Source organism: Humulus lupulus, chromosome 8 (assembly GCF_963169125.1).
Source record: "Humulus lupulus chromosome 8, drHumLupu1.1, whole genome shotgun sequence".
Classification (NCBI taxonomy): Eukaryota; Viridiplantae; Streptophyta; class Magnoliopsida; order Rosales; family Cannabaceae; genus Humulus; species Humulus lupulus.
Genome location: NC_084800.1, coordinates 34,356,116 through 34,378,276, shown reverse-complemented (window position 1 = coordinate 34,378,276; position 22,161 = coordinate 34,356,116). Strand labels below are relative to the sequence as shown.

At 35.8% G+C, this 22,161-nt stretch overlaps 2 protein-coding genes across 2 annotated transcripts; both read left to right on the top strand.

Moving 5' to 3' along the window:
* The first annotated feature begins 2,918 nt into the window (after window positions 1-2,918).
* Window positions 2,919-6,176, top strand: LOC133796739 (probable E3 ubiquitin-protein ligase RHB1A). Its single transcript, XM_062234385.1, has 5 exons — window positions 2,919-3,070; window positions 4,719-4,838; window positions 4,993-5,368; window positions 5,447-5,556; window positions 5,676-6,176. The coding sequence occupies exons 2-5, from the start codon at window positions 4,776-4,778 to the stop codon at window positions 5,703-5,705; spliced, it is 579 nt and encodes a 192-aa protein (XP_062090369.1). The 5' UTR covers window positions 2,919-3,070; window positions 4,719-4,775; the 3' UTR covers window positions 5,706-6,176.
* A 3,127-nt stretch (window positions 6,177-9,303) lies between these two features.
* Window positions 9,304-12,368, top strand: LOC133796738 (G-type lectin S-receptor-like serine/threonine-protein kinase SD2-2). Its single transcript, XM_062234384.1, has one exon. The coding sequence runs from the start codon at window positions 9,331-9,333 to the stop codon at window positions 12,310-12,312; it is 2,982 nt and encodes a 993-aa protein (XP_062090368.1). The 5' UTR covers window positions 9,304-9,330; the 3' UTR covers window positions 12,313-12,368.
* Window positions 12,369-22,161: the final 9,793 nt, after the last annotated feature.

The window sequence follows — 22,161 nt, the reverse complement described above, 5'->3', positions numbered from 1 at the left end:
ATAAATTTTGAAATATTTCTTAAATATCCATGTAACAAGTGACAACCTGAAAAATACAAGAACCGCGCATAAAAAGAACTAAATATATGAAATAATAATAAAACTAAAAATAACTAAGACTAAAAAGTATTAAAAATCTATCTTATCACTGGGCACTAACCTTACGCTAATAATCGCATGCTTGTAATCAAATCAGTTCCTAATAAGCACAACAAACAAAGTATGCAATAAGGATACACAACCCAAGCTCATTTCAATATTAGACGGTCTTAGTCGTTTCTCGATACAATAGGGCCAATGCCCGCTCTACGTGCAATGCCAACTTTTTATTACCTGGATTCCAAAATGGTGATGAAATGACCCAAGTGTGATTCCGTTCAAGCGTCTTTAGGCAAGCCTAAACAAAACTGATCGAAATCGATTAACACCAAGCTTAGTTCATAATTTCAACTTCAAAATAATCGCATATAAACTTGGCTTAGATTGTAGGACTGTAGAACTTTTCACAAGCTTCCCAACCATAAAAAGAACGTCCAAATCCGACATTAGGATCAAAAGTTATGTTCTAATAACGAAACTCGAAAATCATGACCTAAAACAGGGTTGGCGCCGGGCCGCCTGAAGAACCTATTTTGATCCACGGCGCCCTCCCAAAGGGCCATATCCCCACAAGATTCAGAGAGCATTACATTGCTCAAGGAAAACTCATTTGCGCTGCGGCGCCCACTCAATGGATCGTAGCGCCATCGCGATAAACCCATAAATCTGTGTTTTTCCCTGCAAATTCAGACCTCAAACCCCAGCTAATATAGACCCAAAATCTGATTTTCTTCAGCCCTAGGTACCAAGTTGATCATAAAATAGTTACATCACTAACACACACTCCGTAGGCATCACCTAAACACCTATTTCAAGCCTACAACAAGCAAATTCAGAAATTGGGGTCCAAAATTCCCATTTTTTCCCAATCCAAAAATTCAAACTAAAACCATACAAATTAGTTAAATTGAAAGTTGCAACCCAATTTATAAATCTATTCCCAACACCAACACTCACGTCTAACAACCTAGGATCTCCAAATTTTGAAAATTCAAGCAAAGCCCCAAATTCCTCCCTCAGGAACACCAAGATGAACAAGTAAAGAAAATTTAAGGAATTGCTTACCTCTATGATGAAATTTGAAAACCCCAGTGTGGTAATGGCTTAAGCAGCCACTAATACTTCTCTTTTGAAACCCAACTTCTTCCAATCACCATGAATCCACCCCAAAATTGCCTAAGCTCAAGCCTAAGAGAAAAAGAGAAGAAACTAGAAAGAGAGAGAGAGTGTTGAATGTGAATGAGGAAACTTCAACCTCATTTTTCATTTTTCCTCTATTTTCATGGTCCAATGATCATTTTGCCCCTATCACCAATTAGCCATTTAACCACCAACAAGGGCATTTTTGTCACTTTCCTATAAGCCCCACTAAACCTCAAATTACTCCACTAATCTCCAAATTAATCCACTAATCCATCAATTACAACTATTCCACCAATTAATTTTATTTCATCAATACTCCCAAAATATTGAAATTCCCAAAATACCCCTAGGCTCGACCTAAGCCGGACATCTATCCCCGTTGCGACTTTTCCGCTTAAACCGCTCGAATGGATCCACTCATGCCAAAAATCACATATATATCCACATAATAATATGGTCTCAAGCACATAGCACACAATAATTATAAATATACCATCAACGAGTCAAAATTACAAAAATATCAATTTTTAATAAAAGTGTATCTTTAAACACATTTGATACACATAATCATGCATATTCAATTATATAATAATATAATTCACATAATTATCTCACATGTCATTCCGACACACTAATCAAAGTACTAACCCTTACTAGGATACCGTAATAATGTTGCAACATTAGAATTTAAAAAATATATATGCAAATTAGGAACAAATTTGTTATTATAGATCCCAAATTATTTTTTGCATTAAATCCTTGAAGTAATGTTAATTAGCCATATACATTTTTTTTCTTTAAGTGAAATAAGTAATTAACATTAAAAATATCAATCCAACAATGTATATAACAAGTAGATTACTTACAAAATAAATTCAAATGACTAGGCTTATTATTGAGCATATAACTTTTTCTTTACTTGTCGGGAATTATCCATATAACTAAGCGTTCTTATAAAAATCATTATAATATAGGTTACTTGGCAAAATGATTTATTTTTTAAAGTTATTTTGCACTATATTCTAGTTTTGATAATTTTTTACAAAATGATCTCTAACACTCCAGACAGCTAGTCGAAATTTTTAGACAATTAGTCGATATTTTAGACAGATATCATTTTATAAAAAATTATCAAAATTAAATCAGATTGCAAAATGACGTCAAAAATATATCATTTTCACCAATTACTCTTGTAATATTAATATTGACAAATAAATATTATTATAATTAGTTGATTTAAGGAATTTTTTATTAGTAAGGAATTAATAAAGAGTTTGACTGAAATTGTTTGATTTCAAGAAGTATTTTTTCTTCTATATATTTTATCTTAAGGATAAAAATATTAAAAATGTTATAGGTTGTTCATATATCATAATATGTACTTTTGAAATACATCATTTATGACAAAAGTTATAAACATGATTGGTATGTCTTGAGCTTTACATATATTATAGTAAATATTTGAAACTCATAAAAGTATTCAAAAGAAAAGAAGATACCAAAAGCTAACAATCAGAGAAACCCATTTTTATAAATAATTCTATAAAAGAAAAGAAAATTGACTGCCATCAATGGCCATTGATTATTTTTGGAAAAAAACTTAATTTAATATGCTGTTGAGTCCCCACTTAAGACATTTAATTTTGATTTTTAATCAATTAATTTCCAATATAATTAATGATGTACTACATGTAGAACCATCAGCGTCAGCCTATGTATGGTGGTGGATATGACTTATGAGTGGAGAGAGCGTATTGTATAGAAAGATACAAAAACCTTTCTTCACCGAATCCTTTTCTCTGAAGAAACCCTCTACTTTCTACTCCAGGTAGGCTGTTTTTCACGAAACTTAATGAATTTTTTGAGCTAAACTGGTTGTGATTCTTATTCATACAAGAGCTCGACTAAGTTTATGTTTTTTTTTCCTTTCTAAACATTTATGTATCAACTTTGGAATTTGGTGTGATTGGAATTCTGGGATTGACCCCCTTTTTTTTTTTCTTTTCTATATAATCTTCATTGGGTTTCTATTCTGCTTCTTCCTTTTTTTCTTTAATGTGATTTTTCTGAATGAAGATTGCTGATATTGCTCTCTGAAATATCTAATATATTATATTTCTTGGTTCTTAATCTGGGTTTGTTTTTTATGGCTTTGTTTCATTATTTTGAGTGATTCTCTTTTCGGAGTAGTGTTTTTCATTTATTTAGATGGGTAAGATATGGCAATGAACTGTGAAAAGTCCATATGAATCATTGGTCTAAAAAGAAGAATCCACTGCACTTGATTTTGGATTATATCTTGGCAACCCTTCAAGCCTTTTCCTTTTTTCTTGAGCGAATATTGTTCAAATTCTTTTTAGAAATTTATTTTGTATGTTTTAAAGGAAAGGGTGTCGGGTTCTGCATGCAATAAAACCAATATGCTTATAGCTTACTCATTTTAGCATCATCAAACTACAGAAGATGCTTGAAGCAGGGAGTTCCATAAGCCATATTTTCATTAATATCATATTATGTATGCTTGCCAAAATTCAAGGTCCATATTGTTGATGAATTTCCCAGAACAATAGTATTATGGTGCAGAATATACGTTTTGCAAAGCGTAGCTGGAGTGTTGCCCGGAATTAGATGCTCTTGTTATTATAGATTGACAAGGCAAAAAAATACTAGGAAACCAAAAAAAATGCTAACACCTACCTCGCTTCCTGCTCGGGCTGTTTCCAGCAGTAATTCTTTTCGTTAGATTATTAACAATCAGTTAATTATGTTAAGAGTCTGTTCAATATAAGCCTTGCTGTTTTTCTTTCTTTCAAATATATATTTATATTTGTCCCCTGGCTGAACTTATATTCTTGGGAAGGTAGGAAATTCTAACAAAGTAGTTGGCAAATCCCCTTGAAGCAAACAACGGGCCTGACCACTTGACCTACATTGGTCATCCATCTTTTTTCATTCGTGATGATTGTTCAATGGCTCATTTCTTCAGTTGTTTGACTCTAAAGTCTTTTTTTTTTTTGCATGACATTTCATGAATGCATTTTGGTACCTTGTGTTTTGGAAAGTGAGATTGGATAATTTTTATCATGTGATTTTGTTATGAAATTAGAGCATGTTGAAAATTTTAATCCAGTAACCAAAATAATCCCTTTAGTGTGGGGTTAACTTAATCCCATTAAAAAACTTGAGATAATTTTATCCAATCTAATTCCACATCTTCGTGTACATTCAAGTTGTTTTCTCCGAATTTATTATTGAGAAATGATCAATTCATTCATTTCTTCTATGTTTCTTCTCTTGTAATTTTTAATACAATCCTATCCAAATCTAATCCCACACTCCAAACATGACCACTCTTGTTTTAGCATTATCAATTTTCATTTCTTCGAAATTTTAATTTTCAAGTTTTGAACTCTATTTTCTATCGACACATTGATGGAACATGTTGGAAATAAGTCTCGTCTAATGTCAAATAACAGGGAGCGATGCCTCAATTTTGGATCATTTTGGCTGGATAACAAAATTAATTGTAGGCAATGGGAGGGTGCTGCTGTTCTTCCAGAAAAGCTCATTTGCATGGAGCACCTGTGTATTACTATGTCAGTACATTATCATTCTCTTATCAAGACTTTTGTATCCCTTTCGTGATGCATTGTTGTATGCTTGTGCTTGATCGTTTATGTTGTTAACACAAGCAGCAGTGTGAACTTTGGAAGGTGTTATTCTTAAAATGATTTATATTCTTTTTTGCAGTACCCCCCACCTTTGGAAGAGCCAGACTCCTTGGCATCTCACAACGGTCAGCAGTCCGAACTCACTGCAGGACTCTTGGTTCATTTAGATCTGGATACATCAACACCTGATACTTACCATCCCCCTCCTGCGCCTTTGCCATACGATTTAGTTTTCGGTTGTCCAGTATCAACAGATTCTGAGTCTTCTAAAGAAGAAACAATTAGCTGTAGTAGTTTCAAAACTTCCGCTACTTGTGTAGATCTTGAGGATGCAGACTGCAAAGCTAATGCAAATTCCTTGGATGTCTCGTCAAAAATGTTGGAACTCTCAAAAGCTCATGAACTTAATCTTTTACCAAAAGAAGAAGAGGATGCTTGTCCCATTTGTCTTGAAGGTGCACTACTGTTTATGTCTTTTGGAGCTAATGCTCTTAATGGTATTTTTCTAATGATTCATACATCTCTACATGCAGAGTACGATTTAGAGAATCCAAAATTTATCATGAAGTGTGAACACTATTTTCACTTGTCGTGCATTCTTGAGTGGATGGAAAGAAGTGATGCCTGCCCAATATGTGACCAGGTATATTTACCGAAACAACTAACTCGTGCCCTGATATTACTGTACACAATAAGTGGATTGTTCAGACTTGAGAGCTATGCAATTGTTTTGCTAAGAATTTATTCTTTATAATGTTTCAGGAAATGGTATTTGACCAGACTTCCAATTAATAGCTCTTTAATACTTTGCGAGATAAACAACCTATGTGTTCTTTGAAACTAGAGAAGCCCAACTCAATGGCTAGGTGATTGGGATCTGCATATTCATCAGATATCCTGCTTATATTTAGATGTTTCCATCAGTCATTCTTCGGTTGTAAAAAGTGAAGTTCGCTATAAAAAAAGTCCGAAAGATTTGTTCGTTGTTTTTCTGCACTGTGTAGAGGTTCATATCCAGTTCTCTCAGTCGGATCCAAATATCATAAGTGGAGTATTTGGAGAAGAAATACTTGGGAAATTATTGGAAGGTGGAAAAAATAATGGTGAATGCTGCCTTCCTTCCCCGTTTCTGTTTTGGTCTTGTACATAACTTTTTTGTTTCTTGTTGTGTGTCACGATTTAATTCTTTCTCTGGCTTTGATAACATTGATTGGTGTATGAAAAGCACTGTGATCAATAGATTGTTCTACTTTTTCAAGGTCACTTCTGCCTTTCAGTCTTTATCTTTGAACACTATGATTTGAGCTTATGTTCCACAAATTTTACTAGTTTATTATTATAGAAAAACTTATACTAATAGAGACAATTGATCTGATGTTTAATTCATTGGTCTTAGCTTTTGTCGTATTGAGTCTTAAACTTAATATCCTTACTTGCAAAGTCTATCATTAGAAAGTTTTTCCACTCTTTTGAGTGATCAATGAATTATGTTTTGGAGTTTACATGGTGTTAAAGTTTGAAACAATTCTTGGCTTTGTAGTTTCTACTTCAAAAGAAAATTAATGTTTTAGAGAGAAGGTATAGTATCCCTATCCAAATCCTCTATTGTCACCTATGAACAGTCTTGACAATTTGTAATGATTTAGAGTTAGGAATATGTCAAAGTAGAGGGCCTAAATCTAGAAACCAATGGTTGGGACGGTAGATGACAACCACTTTCTCAACCTTCGAAATTGTACAAAAATTATAATTGTTCCTCTTGTATGCCATAGAAGTCAAATTTTGCTGTAAAGTAATCTTAAATATATTTTGACAACCTATATAACAGACAATGTTCAATATTGTAATGAGTGGGAAAGTGTGCTTTTGCCTTTTTCTCTACTTTTCTCCCCCACCCAATAGGACTCAGGTTTGTGGTGTTAATTTCTTTGTCTTTCATTGTCAGAGCTGGTTCAACAATACATTACTTCGAAGATTTTTAATAATACTCTACTACTAATCAACCTCATCCAAATTTTTCCTTACGTTTCTCCTCCTATATGTTTTTGGGTCATTCTAACATTATAGGGGAAGAATGTAATGTAACCATCTAAAGCTACTGAGGCAAATGTTTGTTGGATTTTATGTAGGCAGAAAAAATTCCTAATCAAATTGATTCTTTTTTGTTCTCTTTATTGTAAATTAAATATTAGTTGTGTAACAATGAAAATATTGTAATTTTAAAAATGTTCTTGTCATTCTTACTTAGAAAGATGAGAGTACATTCTTCAAAAAAGAAAAAAAATGAGAGTGCATTAAAAGTCCCAAAAAAAAAGTTCCCATAAGAATTTGGGCCCTTTGGCTTTACCAAAGCTTGTTTGTGAACTCAATGCTTGAGATTTTGGAGCCCTCAACTCCACTTTTGGATACTATTAGCTAAAATCTTTTTCTAGAGTTGTTTACATGAATCCAATAACTGGGTTAGTGGGGGTGGGGCCTGGCTGCTGTCCACTTAATTTTCTATATATTTACTTTTTAAGAGATTTTGGACCAAGACATTATTATTTTTCTTCTTCTTTTTCTATGAATTTAAACTAATGCACCATTCCTTCCTATGTATCAAAAAACATGTGGGTTTCATCAGACATGTAGAGTTGTTTCAATATCAATAGTACAATTGAGGAGCAAATCACAAAAGAAATTAAAGGAATATTTTTTCATGCAGTTTGGGTAACATTTAGCTTTAGGTTCCCATTTTTTTTGGGACATGTAGTCTCATGTGAAGCACAATTTAAAAGCTTGTAGAGAAGACTAGTACCTACTTTTCGTTGATACTTGATAGTGACATGTATGATTTAATTATATGTTATTGGAATTGGGTTATTTGTAATATGGTATAGTAATTGCATGTGCTATTCTCAATTAGATTGACCGGACTTGCATAATGTAATACATGAACAATTACTAGGTTAGTATACATAAACATGATTAACAAATGTAGAAGATGATAGACTTCTTCATAAATATATATATACATAATCAATTATATTGTTAAGCTGTCATTAGCTTAGTGACATCATTAGTGGGGCTCTCATTATGTCTCTTATGGTGTTGATATAATACCCATCTAGATTCTATATGTGAAATGTATTAAATTAATTGACAAATGAATTAGGCTTCGTGCTCAGACAAAAGTATTTATATTAGTGCTATATATATAATTATAATTAGCTTAAATTTACAAATATAATAAGATTGAAGTAGCGGATACAAGTTTTAAATTCATCATGAATTAGGGAATTGTACAGTGGTATTGTGAGTCAAATAAGTTATCAAATGATGAGACAATACGTGCACGGTCCATGAACTTGAACGTTTGTACTCTTATAATTTATATTTTTATTTTATAATTAATTAATTTGGTTCATAATTTTTTTACTTCTACGAATCGTCCATTTATAGTCATTGCATGGATTTTGTGTTCTAACACACCCTGACAATAGTATCTCACGCTGAAGTTAGAATTTTTCAAATATATAAATTTTTTAACAATATTTTACGTTACAAATGGAAACCATATAATATATTTACCTTTTTATACTTTATAAGGGAAAGGAATGATATTCATTTATGTTTTATGCCAATTTTGATATTAACATTACTAATAAGGAGATTAAAGTCTTGTGACCAATATTAATTATTTAATAATAATACTAAAATTATGTCCTCTTACCAATCAAGCAAAAATTTAAGTTCACCTTAAGATCCTCATTCCATTCTAATTTTCAACTCTACATAATTCAGAAGTACCTCATTGGAATTGTGATATATATACTTTAATTTTTCTCAACTAAGCTTATAGAATGTTATTGCATTGGGTTTGGTTATTATTGTATGTGTTGTTTATTTATTTTTTTGAAGAGAAAAAAAAAAAGTTTTGTATGCATCGATAGTTTAATTAAACTTTGAATATATTTATTAGTTCTATAATAATTGAATGTTTGGTGACACGAACAAATTTTGAACCCTAATTAGTAAATTAGATGGAATTAAATATAGTAATATTATTCAAACTTCAAAACCAGAGTTGCGCGTGTTGATGAATTTTATTTTTGGTAATAAAAATACTACTTGGAGTCTTGGACTTACTTACTTCCGTTGAAAATACATAACCAAAGCCTGCTGAGTGGACTTCAGAACATTTGTCTGCCACCATATTCCTTTTCTGACCTCCTCCGATATATATTTTTATTTACAAAAATACCACTAATTCCAATATTACTATATATTTCCATTTAAGAAAAGAAAATAGGAAAATCAAAATCATGTACTTCTATTTTAGTACGTTAGTGTTCATCATTAATTAATGGAAGAAAACTAAACGTTTAATTCGAAACCTTTAAAAAAAAAAACATTTAATTCGAAAAGAAACAAACTGATGAAGGGTAAAATTGTCATTTCAGAAAGAGCTCGAAAAACTTTCAAGTTTCATCCAATCTCCTTTGTCATTGAAAAGTTAGCTTTCTCAGACACCCATGAATATCTCTATAGAATATCTTCTGCTCTTTCTCAATTAATGAACCACATAGATAAATATTCATGGAATCAATTAATTTTCCGGGAAAGTGATTTTCTAGCTACCCAAACACTTCAAAGAAAAATGTTGCCAAAGCCACCACTTCCCACCATTGTTTTTCTTCTTTCCTTGACCTTTCTTGTAATGATCTCGAATGCCAATCTTACTCCAAATTTTGAAACGTACGAAACCCATGTCCAGGTAAGTGCTTACAGTTCAAAATTACAGAGACACAGAAGAACAAGTTCTTATTCCTTATATGGGTCTTCCGAGATTTCCGACCCTCGGAAGCGTGTTCAGAGTTCAGTCCCATCTGAAACGACGAGGCAAATTGAGGAACTGGTCTCGACCAAGGTCTTAATGGAAGCAAATACAACAATCTTCAGCAAGAACAATACGTTTCAGCTTGGGTTTTTCACTCCGGATGGGAGTCGGCACTATCTGGGTATTTGTTATCGTTTAATTTCACCGCCGACCTACATTTGGGTTGCGAACCGAGAGAGACCCATTAAGAATATATCGACTTCGACCTTGGAAATCACTGAGACTGGACGATTGGTGGTCAAGGATTCCGTTGGTTCGCTCGTGTGGCAGAGCACGAATCGCGAAATTGGGACATCCCTCAATCTCTTGGAGAATGGTAACCTGGTTCTTTTCACCAGCGAAGGCACGGTTTCGTGGCAGAGCTTCGACTATCCGACTGACACGTGGCTTCCGGGAATGAACCTCACCACGGCAAAGAGCTTGATTAGTTGGCGGAGCTCATCGGACCCTTCTCCGGGTTTGTACTCTTTGAGACTCAGACCCGACTACAGCGAGTTCGAGCTCGTCTTCAATGGTAGTATACCTTACTGGAGCACCGGAAATTGGACCGGCAAGACTTTCTCCAATGTTCCAGAGATGACGGTGCCGTACATATACAGGTTCCATTTTGACAACCCTTTCATGGCAACTGCGTCGTTTGGGTTTGCGGAGACGGCGTTGGACGGGTTGAGTCCGCCGCTGACCCGGTTCCAACTGCATTATTTGGGTCAGCTCAAGCAGAACACATGGTCGCCGCAGGTAGAGAATTGGAACGTGTTCTGGCTTGAGCCCCGCAACACGTGCCTGGTCTTTGGTTCGTGTGGAAAGTTTGGGCTCTGCGATAGCCTAACTGAGAAATGTAATTGCCTCTCTGGTTTTGAACCCATTAATAAGTTAAATTGGGAGTCATCTAGGGATTACTCTGATGGTTGTCACCGTGTGAACGACGCTGTTTCTTGTGAAGAAAAAGCTGATGATAGGTTTGAACAGGTTGGTATTGCGAGCTTAGACGATAATCGAGAAACTGAAGTTGAGTCTTTTAACTCTAGACTTGATCTCTGTCAAAAGGCTTGCTTGGAAAATTGCACTTGTGTTGGTGTGTACTATGATGAGAGGACTAATTTGTGTAAACATTTATTTGGGTCTCTCTTTAACTTGAGAAATTTGACCTCTGATAACATGAATTTGGAAGTAGTCCATGTAAGGGTAGGGAAAGGAGGTATTCTAAAGAAGAAGAAAAGGCATTTCAATCCTGTAGTTTTGGCTGCTATCATTGTTGGGTCGATTGCGGTTCTGGGATTCGTAATGGTAGGTGTGTTATTTTTCAAGAGATTAAAACGGCGGAAGACAGTAGAAGAAGACGGCGACTTCCCAGTATTGACTTTGAAAGTGTTTACTTATAAAGAGCTTCATCAGATTACAAGGGGTTTCTCGGAAAAAATAGGCCATGGTGGTTTTGGAGCAGTTTTCCAAGGAAAGTTACTATCGGATTCCACTACCCTTGTTGCCGTGAAACGCCTCGAGAGGCCAGGCAGTGGAGAGAAAGAGTTCCGAGCTGAGGTTTGCACTATTGGGAACATTCAGCATGTCAATCTTGTGAGACTTAGAGGATTTTGCTCGGAAGATTCTCATAGACTTTTGGTTTATGATTACATGCCAAACAGTTCTCTGAGTGTTTACTTACGCAAAGAAGGTCCAATCTTGAGTTGGGAATCGAGATTTAAGGTGGCCATTGGTACGGCCAGAGGTATTGCTTATCTCCATGAAGAATGTAGAGATTGCATCATTCATTGTGATATCAAACCAGAAAATATTTTGCTTGACAGTGATTACACACCTAAAGTTTCAGATTTTGGGTTGGCAAAGCTACTTGGCAGGGACTTTAGCAGGGTTTTAGCCACAATGAGGGGTACGTGGGGCTACGTTGCCCCAGAATGGATATCAGGCGTGGCAATCACAACCAAGGCTGATGTTTATAGTTACGGAATGACATTGATAGAACTAATTGGTGGCCGTCGTAATGTGGAAGCACTGCCATCTGCTGGCGGCAAAGAAGGCAGAGGACCAACAGCCGACAAATGGTTCTTTCCTCCATGGGCTGCACGCCAGATAATCGAGGGCAATGTGGCGGCAGTGATTGATCACAGGCTTGGTGGGGCGTATGATGTTGATCAAGCAAGACGTGTTGCATTGGTGGCAGTGTGGTGCATACAGGATGATGAAGCAATTAGACCTACAATGGGGACGGTGGTGAAGATGTTGGAAGGACTTGTGGAAGTGACTGTTCCTCCATCTCCAAAATTGTTGCAAGCACTGGTTTCAGGGGAGTCTTTTCATGGAGTTAATACTAATTCTGGAAGTGGCGGCGGGGTACCTACTGGCACTGGTAGCGGCATCCCCCCTCTGAATATTCGATTATCAAATGCTGGTGCTGAATCATCTCTTGGTAATGCCTCTTCTTCCCCTGTAAATGCAAATACGAATGAACCCCATGAAGTTCATGAGCTTCATATACCAAAGGTATATGCACATACAATATAGTAGCTTTCTTCCTCTTGTAAAAATGGAGTTATATAAAAAAAAAGTGATTTGCTGTAGATTATCTTGTGATGCAAGGATAGTTATGGTAGAAGTTTCTAATCTTTTAAAACAACCAAATTTAATCTCTTGTTCTTTCATTATTTTCTTAATCATGTAGCACACTCGAGCATAGAGTTATGTGAGAATGAATTTTCTCAAAGGTTCAAAATATGCTAGCTATTTTTCCCAAAGAGATTACTTCATGACAAAGCTCGGTATCTTTCTTGACAAATTAGAAAATGATTTGCTTCAAATGCGTTGCGCGTGAATTTATTGGATAGGCATACACAGCCACCCTATCAACATTCTTTTTTTGTCTTTTAGAGATTGTGCGATTTTGAGATCCAGTAAGTGCATATTGACATTTGCTTTTTACATGTCCTGTAAAAGCTACTTATCTTCCAATGCCGCACACGGCTTCATTTTAGAGCTTTGAGTTGGTTATATGAAAATAATTAGTCTAGTAAGGCCAAATTATAAGCTGAAACTACTATTGTTTAAAGAATCATAGAGCACTTTTTTCAGCCTGCTCAATTATTTCTCACTTCTTTCCTTTTGCCTTTCATTGTTTCTGATATATTAAAGTTTCATCATCACAATCTTTGACATTCTCTTGGCATATACATAATAAGGCTATACATATATTATTTCCTCATTTCTACACAAAGATTCAGCTGCATCAAACTTTTTCCTTTTTCCCTTTTTGATTCATAGGCATATAATATAATTAATAATGCTCATATCTTTTGTAAAGATATTGTGGATGTGGTGCCATGGTTGTAAAGCATCGTTGGATTCTTTATTAGACACTTTCTGCTGGAAAGAAGCCTCATGTGAGTCATGATTCATTATGGCCCATGATTCTTTGTCACTGACATTTTTTGTTCTGCCATCTGTGCTAAGTGCTCTGTTCAGGGAAAAATCTCCAAGCATTATTTTTCTTGTCGTTTGGGGCTCAAGTTATTCCACATAGATCATCATGATGGGTCCATGGCCTAAAGTTGTAGATTTCATATCTAATTAGTTATCATTTTAATATGCTTTTATTTATTTTGGTATATATATGTGATGTTATTAATTTGTAATTGATTAATTATATACAAGAGATTAAGGAACTCATTGGTTGTATTTTAAGGGATTAGGAAATTGCACTTAATTTTGTGTCATTTTTTATCGAAATTATATTTAGGAGAAATAGCAAAATTATTCTTGAATTAATGTAATTGCTCTTTAGTTTTACACATGGTTTATCATATTTTGATTCACTCTCATAACCCATTCTAATTTTTATAAATATGAACGGGTTGATAATTGTAAATGTATTCAATCGAACCTTCAATTAGATACAATGAGAGTAACTAGTTACATCAATAATTAAAAAAAAATAAACAAAATATAATTCCAGTTAAAAAGTAGAAAAATAAAAGGACAGGACTAAATAATTAAGTGTATAGTTCATAAAATATATTATAATTTGTCTAGAATTTACATAATGTATATCAAGAATCATATTCATCTTCCCTCTTATCCTATCCCATGATTCTGTCCATTTTTTTAGGGTGGGGCTCGGCATCTCTGGTTCAAAGAGAAACAAAACAAGACTTTGCAGCAATTCAAAAAGCCAAGAAACTTCAAAATGGTGTGCTTTTTTTTTTTTTTTCGAAAGGAAACAAAATGGTGTTACAATTCCCTACTTTTGCTTCACAAAAATCAAACACGTATTCCGAAAAATAGATTCTGGTAGCTACAGGTCAGGATCTGGAATTTAAAATATATATGTTTAATTTAAAAATAAAATTTAAAAATATTTATTGCCAACAAATAAGCACATATTAAAAATAAAAAAAATTGCAACAAAAATTATTAAGTAATCTAGTAATAGTTAATAAATAGGCTGAAAAAATTGTACTTAAACTATTTAATAAATTTTTTTGTGACAAAAGTTAGTAAGTAATTTGAAATATTATTCCTAAGTGACTAAGTAGTTTTTTAGTGGCAAAAATCATATTTTATATTAATTTTATCTCAATTTTAATTAATTAATAAAAACATAAAAAATATGTAATTCATTGAAAAATTATTTTACAAATTAAAAAAATTAAAAGTCATAACATGAAAAATTATTTAATTTTAAATAAACTAAGTTTTAATTCAATTCAAATTGTATTATTTAAAAAAAATTAACTAATAGTGAATAATATTTTTATATTTGAAATTTTAAAATTATTTTTTAATTTTAAAAGAGATCCATTAATTATATTGATATTATGAATATATCTATCTATATAAGTGCATAGATAACGAAAATTCTTGATTTTAACGGTTTTTTATACTTTAAAGGTTAACTTTAACGGAATATTCTTATATTTAACAGAATATTTTTATATTTTTATATTTAAGGGTAGTTTATAAACACTTAAGCTTAAATAAAATAAAATAAATAATTAAAAATTTTAAATAGGATATTTTTGAGATATTTTGTAATAATAATTATTTAAAAATAATTAATGATTAAAAAAATTAAAAATAAGATATTTTTCAGATATTTTACAATGATAATTATTTTTAAATAGTAAATAATTAAACAAACTAAAATATAATATTTTTGAGATGTTTTACAATGATAATTATTTAAAAATAATAAAATTATATGTTTTATAACTTAAATAAATATTTAATTAAACTTAAACTCACTTATTAGAATAATATCATATTAAACATATAATATAATCTAATGTAAATTAGCAACAAATTATTATATTTTTTTTTAAAAACTTGAAAGAAACTTAAATGTAAAATTCGCGTATAATATTTAATATTACATTAAACATATAATATATAATTTCTTGTTGTCACTTCCAGATTCATAAAACTAGAACAAACATAAACTTAAACACAATAAATAAACTATTTAATTAAACTACGATATTTATTTCAAAATTTATATAACATTAATATAAATTTAATAAAAATAATTAATAAATTAAATAAATAAAACTAAACAAATGTGCATATTGCACGATTTTTGTATCTAGTATATAAATATACTTTAGACATTTTATGATTAATTAAAATTAAGAGAAAATTTGTGTAAAATGTGACTTTCGCAACAAAAATAACTACTTAGTGACTTAAGTGCAACATTTTAGATTAATTACTGACTTTTGTGGCTAAAAAAATTAGTTAATGACTTAAGTGAAATCTTTCAGACAACTTCCTGACTTTAGCTACCAAAAAAACTACTTAGTGATTTAAGTACAATTTTTGAACTACTTAATGATTTTTGCCGCAAATTTCCCTTAAAAAAACATTTAGTATTTTGTGATTTTTAAAAAAAATACTGAATCTACATTCAAAGGCACACACCCAACAAAGCAAGCCAATTAAGGCCAAATACAAACTAGAATATCCGGCCACCAAATCTTGGCTTGGTCCATGGTTAAAGCAATTTTGGCAAGGTCATGAGCCATGCCATTAGAGGCTTTGTTACAATAATTAACACCTATAACATCAATTTAGAACAACAACCCATTACATTTTCTAAAAAAATTCCAAACTCAGCTACCAAAGGGATTATGTGACTTATGGCTCAAACCACACGTTGGCAATCCGACCACAGGTAAACATGCTGGTATCCAAACTGAAGACAGAGGCATAGACCATGCAGCATGGCCATAGTTTCCGCTACGGGAGGTGTCATCGTCGAATCGATAGGAGCTGCTAAAGACACCAAACACACACCTCCACTATACCGCACCACCACACCAACACCAATCTTCATTCTGGCACTATCAAGCCCTACATCGACATTCACCATCACATAACCCGGTGGGGGAAGAGTCCAAGTAGGTGCTACTGGAGGTGGTGATAGAGTCTCAATTTTCCCTGTAATGTTCATCGTAGTATTTGTTTCCTAGTACCGCTCAAGGTAGTCTAGAGCCAATTAACAACTCCCACCTCATACAGCTCTTGTTATCGTGGACAACCATTTTCCTTTGAAACCAAACTCTCCACAACAACATAACTAGTTTATCTACTACCTTTCTGCTGAGAGTTTCAAAGCACTCCAATATAAACTCATAGAAATCAGCATCATCATCAAAATTCCCAGGCACATGAAACCCGATATTGACCATGATCTTTTTAACAATTGAGCAACCCCAAAGTGCATGATAAGTTGACTCAATTGCATTATTACATAGCATGCAAATACGATTAAGATTCATACCATGCTTAGCCAAATTGCCACGGGTCGGAATCTAATGAGAACTAGCTTTCCAAATGAAGCTACGTACCTTTGGAAGGATGTTAAGAATCCAAATATCTTTCCACCATTTTTTCTTTCCTGTTGAAGTAGATTATTGACCAATCCCATCCTCCTCACTCCACACCAGTAGTGCCAACATAATTTATCTTGCCCATTAAACTCAATACATGGGATAGAGAATATTGCACGGACCTCATTTTCATCAAAATTACTCCAAATAAGTTTATTATTCCACTCACTCGCTGTATTTTTTAAATCACTAACAAACTGAAGGTTCGAACGACCGCTGAAAGAAAGCATCCTGCCTACCTCGACGTTTGGGATCCATACATCTGAGGCAATTCTAACCTGATAGACATCACCAATAATCCAACGGCTACCTTGGATAAGTAATTCCCTTCCCCAATTAATGCTCTTCCAAAGGTAAGAACCCATATAAGTCTCCCGAGCCTCTAAAAATGACTCATTGGCATAATAAAGACATTTCATGACTCGAGTTGTCAATGACTTCGTTTGTGAATAAAGCCTCCAAGCTTGTTTGGCTAGTAGAGCCTGATTGAACATAAAAAGATCCTGAAAGCCAAGTCCTCCATTAGATTTATACCAACATAAGCGATTCCAAGTACTCCAATGCACTTCTTACCACTTACGCCACCCCCACTAGAACCTAGCACAAATACGGTGTAGATCATGGATTAGCTCCGTAGGCAATATGAATAAATTCATTCCATAGGTTGGAATAGCCTGGACCATCGATTTAAGTAACACCTCTCGCCCACCCGCCAAAAACAATTTCGTTTTCCACCCAAATAACTTATTCCAACCTTTATCCTGAATACATTGGAATAAGGAAACTTTACTACGGCCCGCAAAGCAGGGTAAACCCAAGTACTTCTCATGGCATGAAACAAGTGGAAACCCCAACAGCCTCACAATGTGATCACAATCCATATTAGAGATGCGAGGAGAAAAACAAACATCGAATTTAGTTAAATTAACTAATTGACCTGAAGCTTGCTCATACCAACTCACGATCTCCTTGAAACGAACACAACTTGTGGGGGAAGCTTCAAGAAAGAAAAAACTATCATCCACAAAAAATAAATGCGACACCACCAGACCATCAATACCCTTGCCCAAGATCTTTTTCTAAATCACAGAAGATAATCCTTCAGCATAAAGCAAAAAAAGAAAAGGTGATAATGGATCACCTTGTCTTAACCCCCTCGTTGGGATGATATTGTCGGTAACCTTCCCGTTTATATTTATGGAATATTGAATTGATGTGATGCACCTGTGGACCAACGACACCCGATGCCCATTAAATCCAAGTCTTTCCATCATCCCACATATAAAACTCCACTCCACCCTATCGTATGCTTTCGCCATATCTACTTTGAAAGCGATAAAACCTTTATGACCCTTCTTGTGTCTCTTAATCATATTCAGACATTCTAAGCCCACCATAGCGTTACCGGTGATCAACTGTCCTGGTATAAATGCGATTTGATCTTTCGATATCACCCCTGCAAGCACCCCACGCATACAATTTGTCATTACCTTTGCAATGATTTTAGAGATAACATTGCAAAGGCTAATGGGCCTATAATCTGTGGTTCTCTTGGGCTCCTTCACTTTAGGAATCAATGTGATCACTGTCTCATTGATGCATAACATGGATGCTTGACCAGTTAAGAAGTCAATCACCACCTTGCTAACGTCCCCCCCCCCCCCCCCCTTGATCTTTCTCCAAAAATTTTGAAAAAAAAAAAAACTGCCCCATTCAATCATTTCTCGGACTCTTAAGGGACTCATTTGAAAGACAGACGCACATACATGGTCCTCGGTAAAGGGACGAAGTAGCTGGTCATTCATACCCGGCGTAACACGAGAAGGCACCTGATCGAGCACCCGATTCAACACAACTTGAGATGGATCAATAGATTTAAAGAGATTGTTGAAGTAATCTTCAAACACCTCACCAATGCCCCCTTATCTGCCACCCATCTATCATTCTTATTCATGATCCCCATAAGCATGTTCTTTTTCCTTCGTTTTGAGGCCAATTTGTGGAAAAAAGAAGAATTCTTGCCAACCACCTTAAGCCAATTATTTTTCGATCTAGATGCCCAATATTGCTCATCTTTATAAGTTAACACTGTTGACGCCGTTTTTCGTCAGCAGATAAAAGAAGAGAGCACGTAAACAATTTAAGACAATGGCCAAAAATAAACAAACAAATCAAACACGGTTTTTTACGTGGTTCAGCAGTTAAATCTGCCTAGTCCACGAGTCTCTGTTATTAATCTCAAGATTATCTCTGAACAATTCTTTAGCAAGAATTTTCCAGAGTTTTCTCTCAAGGATCAGAATTTCGGTCCTTTACAATGGTGCATGCCTTCTCTATTTATAGAGAAGGATGCAGAATACTATCCCACATATTTTGGGTAGTTACTCTTTTGTGAATACAAATAAATGGCTTTAAATGCCAATAATCAGATATTAAAGGAAACGTCCCCCAAAGATCAGGGGGTGTATAACTGTATTAAATAATATCCCACAATTCTTGGGGATTTACATCAATTAATGAAGACTACATCTCATAGTGATTACACTTGTAGACTCTCAAGGTGGTTATAGCATATCTTCAAGGCTCCAGCATTTCTAGTCTCATGTCATTGTGCGAGCCACTGACATCTCCCGAGCTAACGTTTCTTTCGAGATGGGATATCGAGATCAAGAACCATGCTCCGAAGTTCCTGAAGATGAAGGTGTTCTCGGAGCTACCTTTCGAGATCGAGGTCATTTCGAGATCACCGCACTCGAGATCATACATCGTACTTTGCAAGCTCGACTTACAATCCTAGATCACTCTAATCCTCACAAGACCATTTGTTGCGAACTCAGCTTTCGAGGTCATATTTACTATGGATCGAAATCTGGGTATAACATTTTGCCCCCTCAAAAGTATTTGTTCGAATCCTAAGAGAAGGAAACTTTTGAACTACTCTTTTCGGGAACCATACCGTCACACTCTTGAAGATGGACACGTGCCAGATGGGTATTGCTCACTTTAGGTACTTGAGTACCTTGGGAACACGCCCACGATCGTTCGTCTGACAACTTTTCGGCGCCATCATGTCACCGATTCCCATCCATTCGATCTGTGGAGGAATTTAATCAACGCTCCTGATTAATTTAGTTTTCCCACCTATATATACAAGACTCCCTCTTCGTCTTCTTCACATTTGTTCATCACAAGCCAGAAAAAAGAAAAACACCCCCTAAACTTATTTCCACAGTTTATTCTCATTGCATGTTTCTAGGCCGAAAAAACAAAAGAATCCTGGTTTGTACGAGTCAGTGAGTTCTTTCTTGCAACCTCTTCTCCACTCGACGATTTCGCTGCAATCACCATCACTGTGTAAGTACGCCATTTTTGTTGTTCTTTTTATACTGTGTTTGCTGTGTATGTTAGTATATGTTCTTAGCATGATGCGATAGGAGGTTTTGAACCGAAAGGTTTTTAGGCTTTCTGGACTTTCACTCTGGATGTTCGTCTCTGGTTTATACCCAGTTTCGACGTTTGAATGTGGTTCCCATTTTCTGGGTTTTGAAATTCTTAGGCAGCGTTTCTTGTACATTAAGCTTTCGGATAAAAACATGGGCTTTGACAAATACACGAAACCCAAAAACGCTTTTCTTGGCTAACCGCCACTCTCCTTTCCCTTGAATTTTGGGACTTTTAAAAAAAAATCATCCACGCCCCTTTTCCTTTCCTGTGGAACACGCGCTCTAATCCCTTAGTGAGGGTCTAAATACTTAGTTTCTTGTCCTTAGATCTCCGAGCTCATCCATCGAGCTCGTGATTCTTGCATGCATGGCCCTCACCATTTTTTCTTTCACGTTAGATGTCACAGAATCCGGAAAGACGGTGGGGGTCATTACGAGCAATTCCTTACGAGCCCAAATCTCCGAGCCCGGAATCGATCTTTGCCCGGAACCAGCGTCGGATTAAAGAATACGAGATCGCACGCGAGCAAGAAGACATTCGAGCCCACTATCGTCGCCAGATAGACGAGGTCATCGAAAAGAAGAGAAGGGTTCTTCGGGAAGCCATCTATCCGGAGCCTAACCCAGGACCTAGGCCAGTTCCCCTCGACCCTGCGTTAAAAGTCACGGTAGCATACCACCCGGGGGAACTTCAGTTTTCCTTAATGGCGGAGCCTTCGTCTTCACAGCCTAGGAGGGAGATGTTTGAAGCCGAATTCTACCAGAGCTCGGTTACCACCTCCGACCAGATAACTGACATCCTGGCCATCCATGGCCTTAGCTCGTTGGACACACTGAAGTGTCGAGCTCCGACAAGGCATGAACGGAGCTGTTTCGCTCCTGGGGGCCGCGATTCCAGTGTGAAATACGCGGCCTGGAGCCAGGAACATATAAGGGCAGGAGCTTTGCTGCCCCTGAAGTCCTTTTTCAAAGACTTCATCGATTTCGTTGGGTTGGCTCCATTCCAACTCAACACCAACTCATACAGGGTGCTGTCTGCCCTGAGGTCCTTATTCCACGAGCTGGGGTGGATAGGACCTTCACCCCAAGAGATTTTATATCTCTTTTGTTTGAAGAGTAATCCCTCCCGAGCTCGGGGAGGAGATGGTTTCTACTATCTTTTGAGCTACCCCAAAGAGACAAAGATCTTTGAAGATCTTCCGAACCACCCCCCTGACTTCAAGAAGACTTTTTTCTGGACAGACGGTCTGTTCCCGTCTCGACATCGTTCGTTTAGGCGGATTCGTAAGTATTCTCGTTACTTTCTATTTTTGAGCTCGAATTTTTAGCCCTTGAATCCATGTTTAGTTGAAGTGTATCTCGCCTTTCAGCTAACTTTCAGCGTCCCACCCCTGACGAGACAATGAAGGAGCACAGAGAGAGCCTGCTCCGACTCCCTTACGGTAGGAGATCTCTCTCAAATCTGCTACATGAGGACAAGCTGCGAGCTTGTGGGTTGTTGGGACAGGGCCAGTCAACCTCTGACTGGTCCAGTAAAAAATATGAACGCTGGGAGGAAGTGCCTCTGCCCACAGGCATCCTTCCTCCGAGGAGAGAAAGGAAAGCATCTCTCCCAATTCGCTCGAGAAGTCCGCGGTCGGGAAATGAGGCCAATGACGAAGCCTCGAGCTCGGACTCCGGAGGAGGTAAAACCCTTCCTACTTCGCGAATGTGGTCCCCCACTCTGTTAAAACACAGGCCCAATAGACTAGTCTCGTGCCCACAGGATAGATACCACTTCTACATATGGAGTTGGGTAGATGACTGTGTCCATAGGTTTGATAGTGGGCTCGGGAAATATGATACCATGTACACCACGGACGAGGTGTGGAATGGGATAGCGGTGCAGTATGGGACCAATGTCTATAGGGACCTCTCGAGGTTGTCACCAACTTATAGGGAAGGCACTCCCCCCGCCTCTTCTGAAGACGGGGGAATTTCATGGTCCCCAAGCTCGAGCTCGGGGAAGAGTCCCAGTTAGGTTTTTTCTT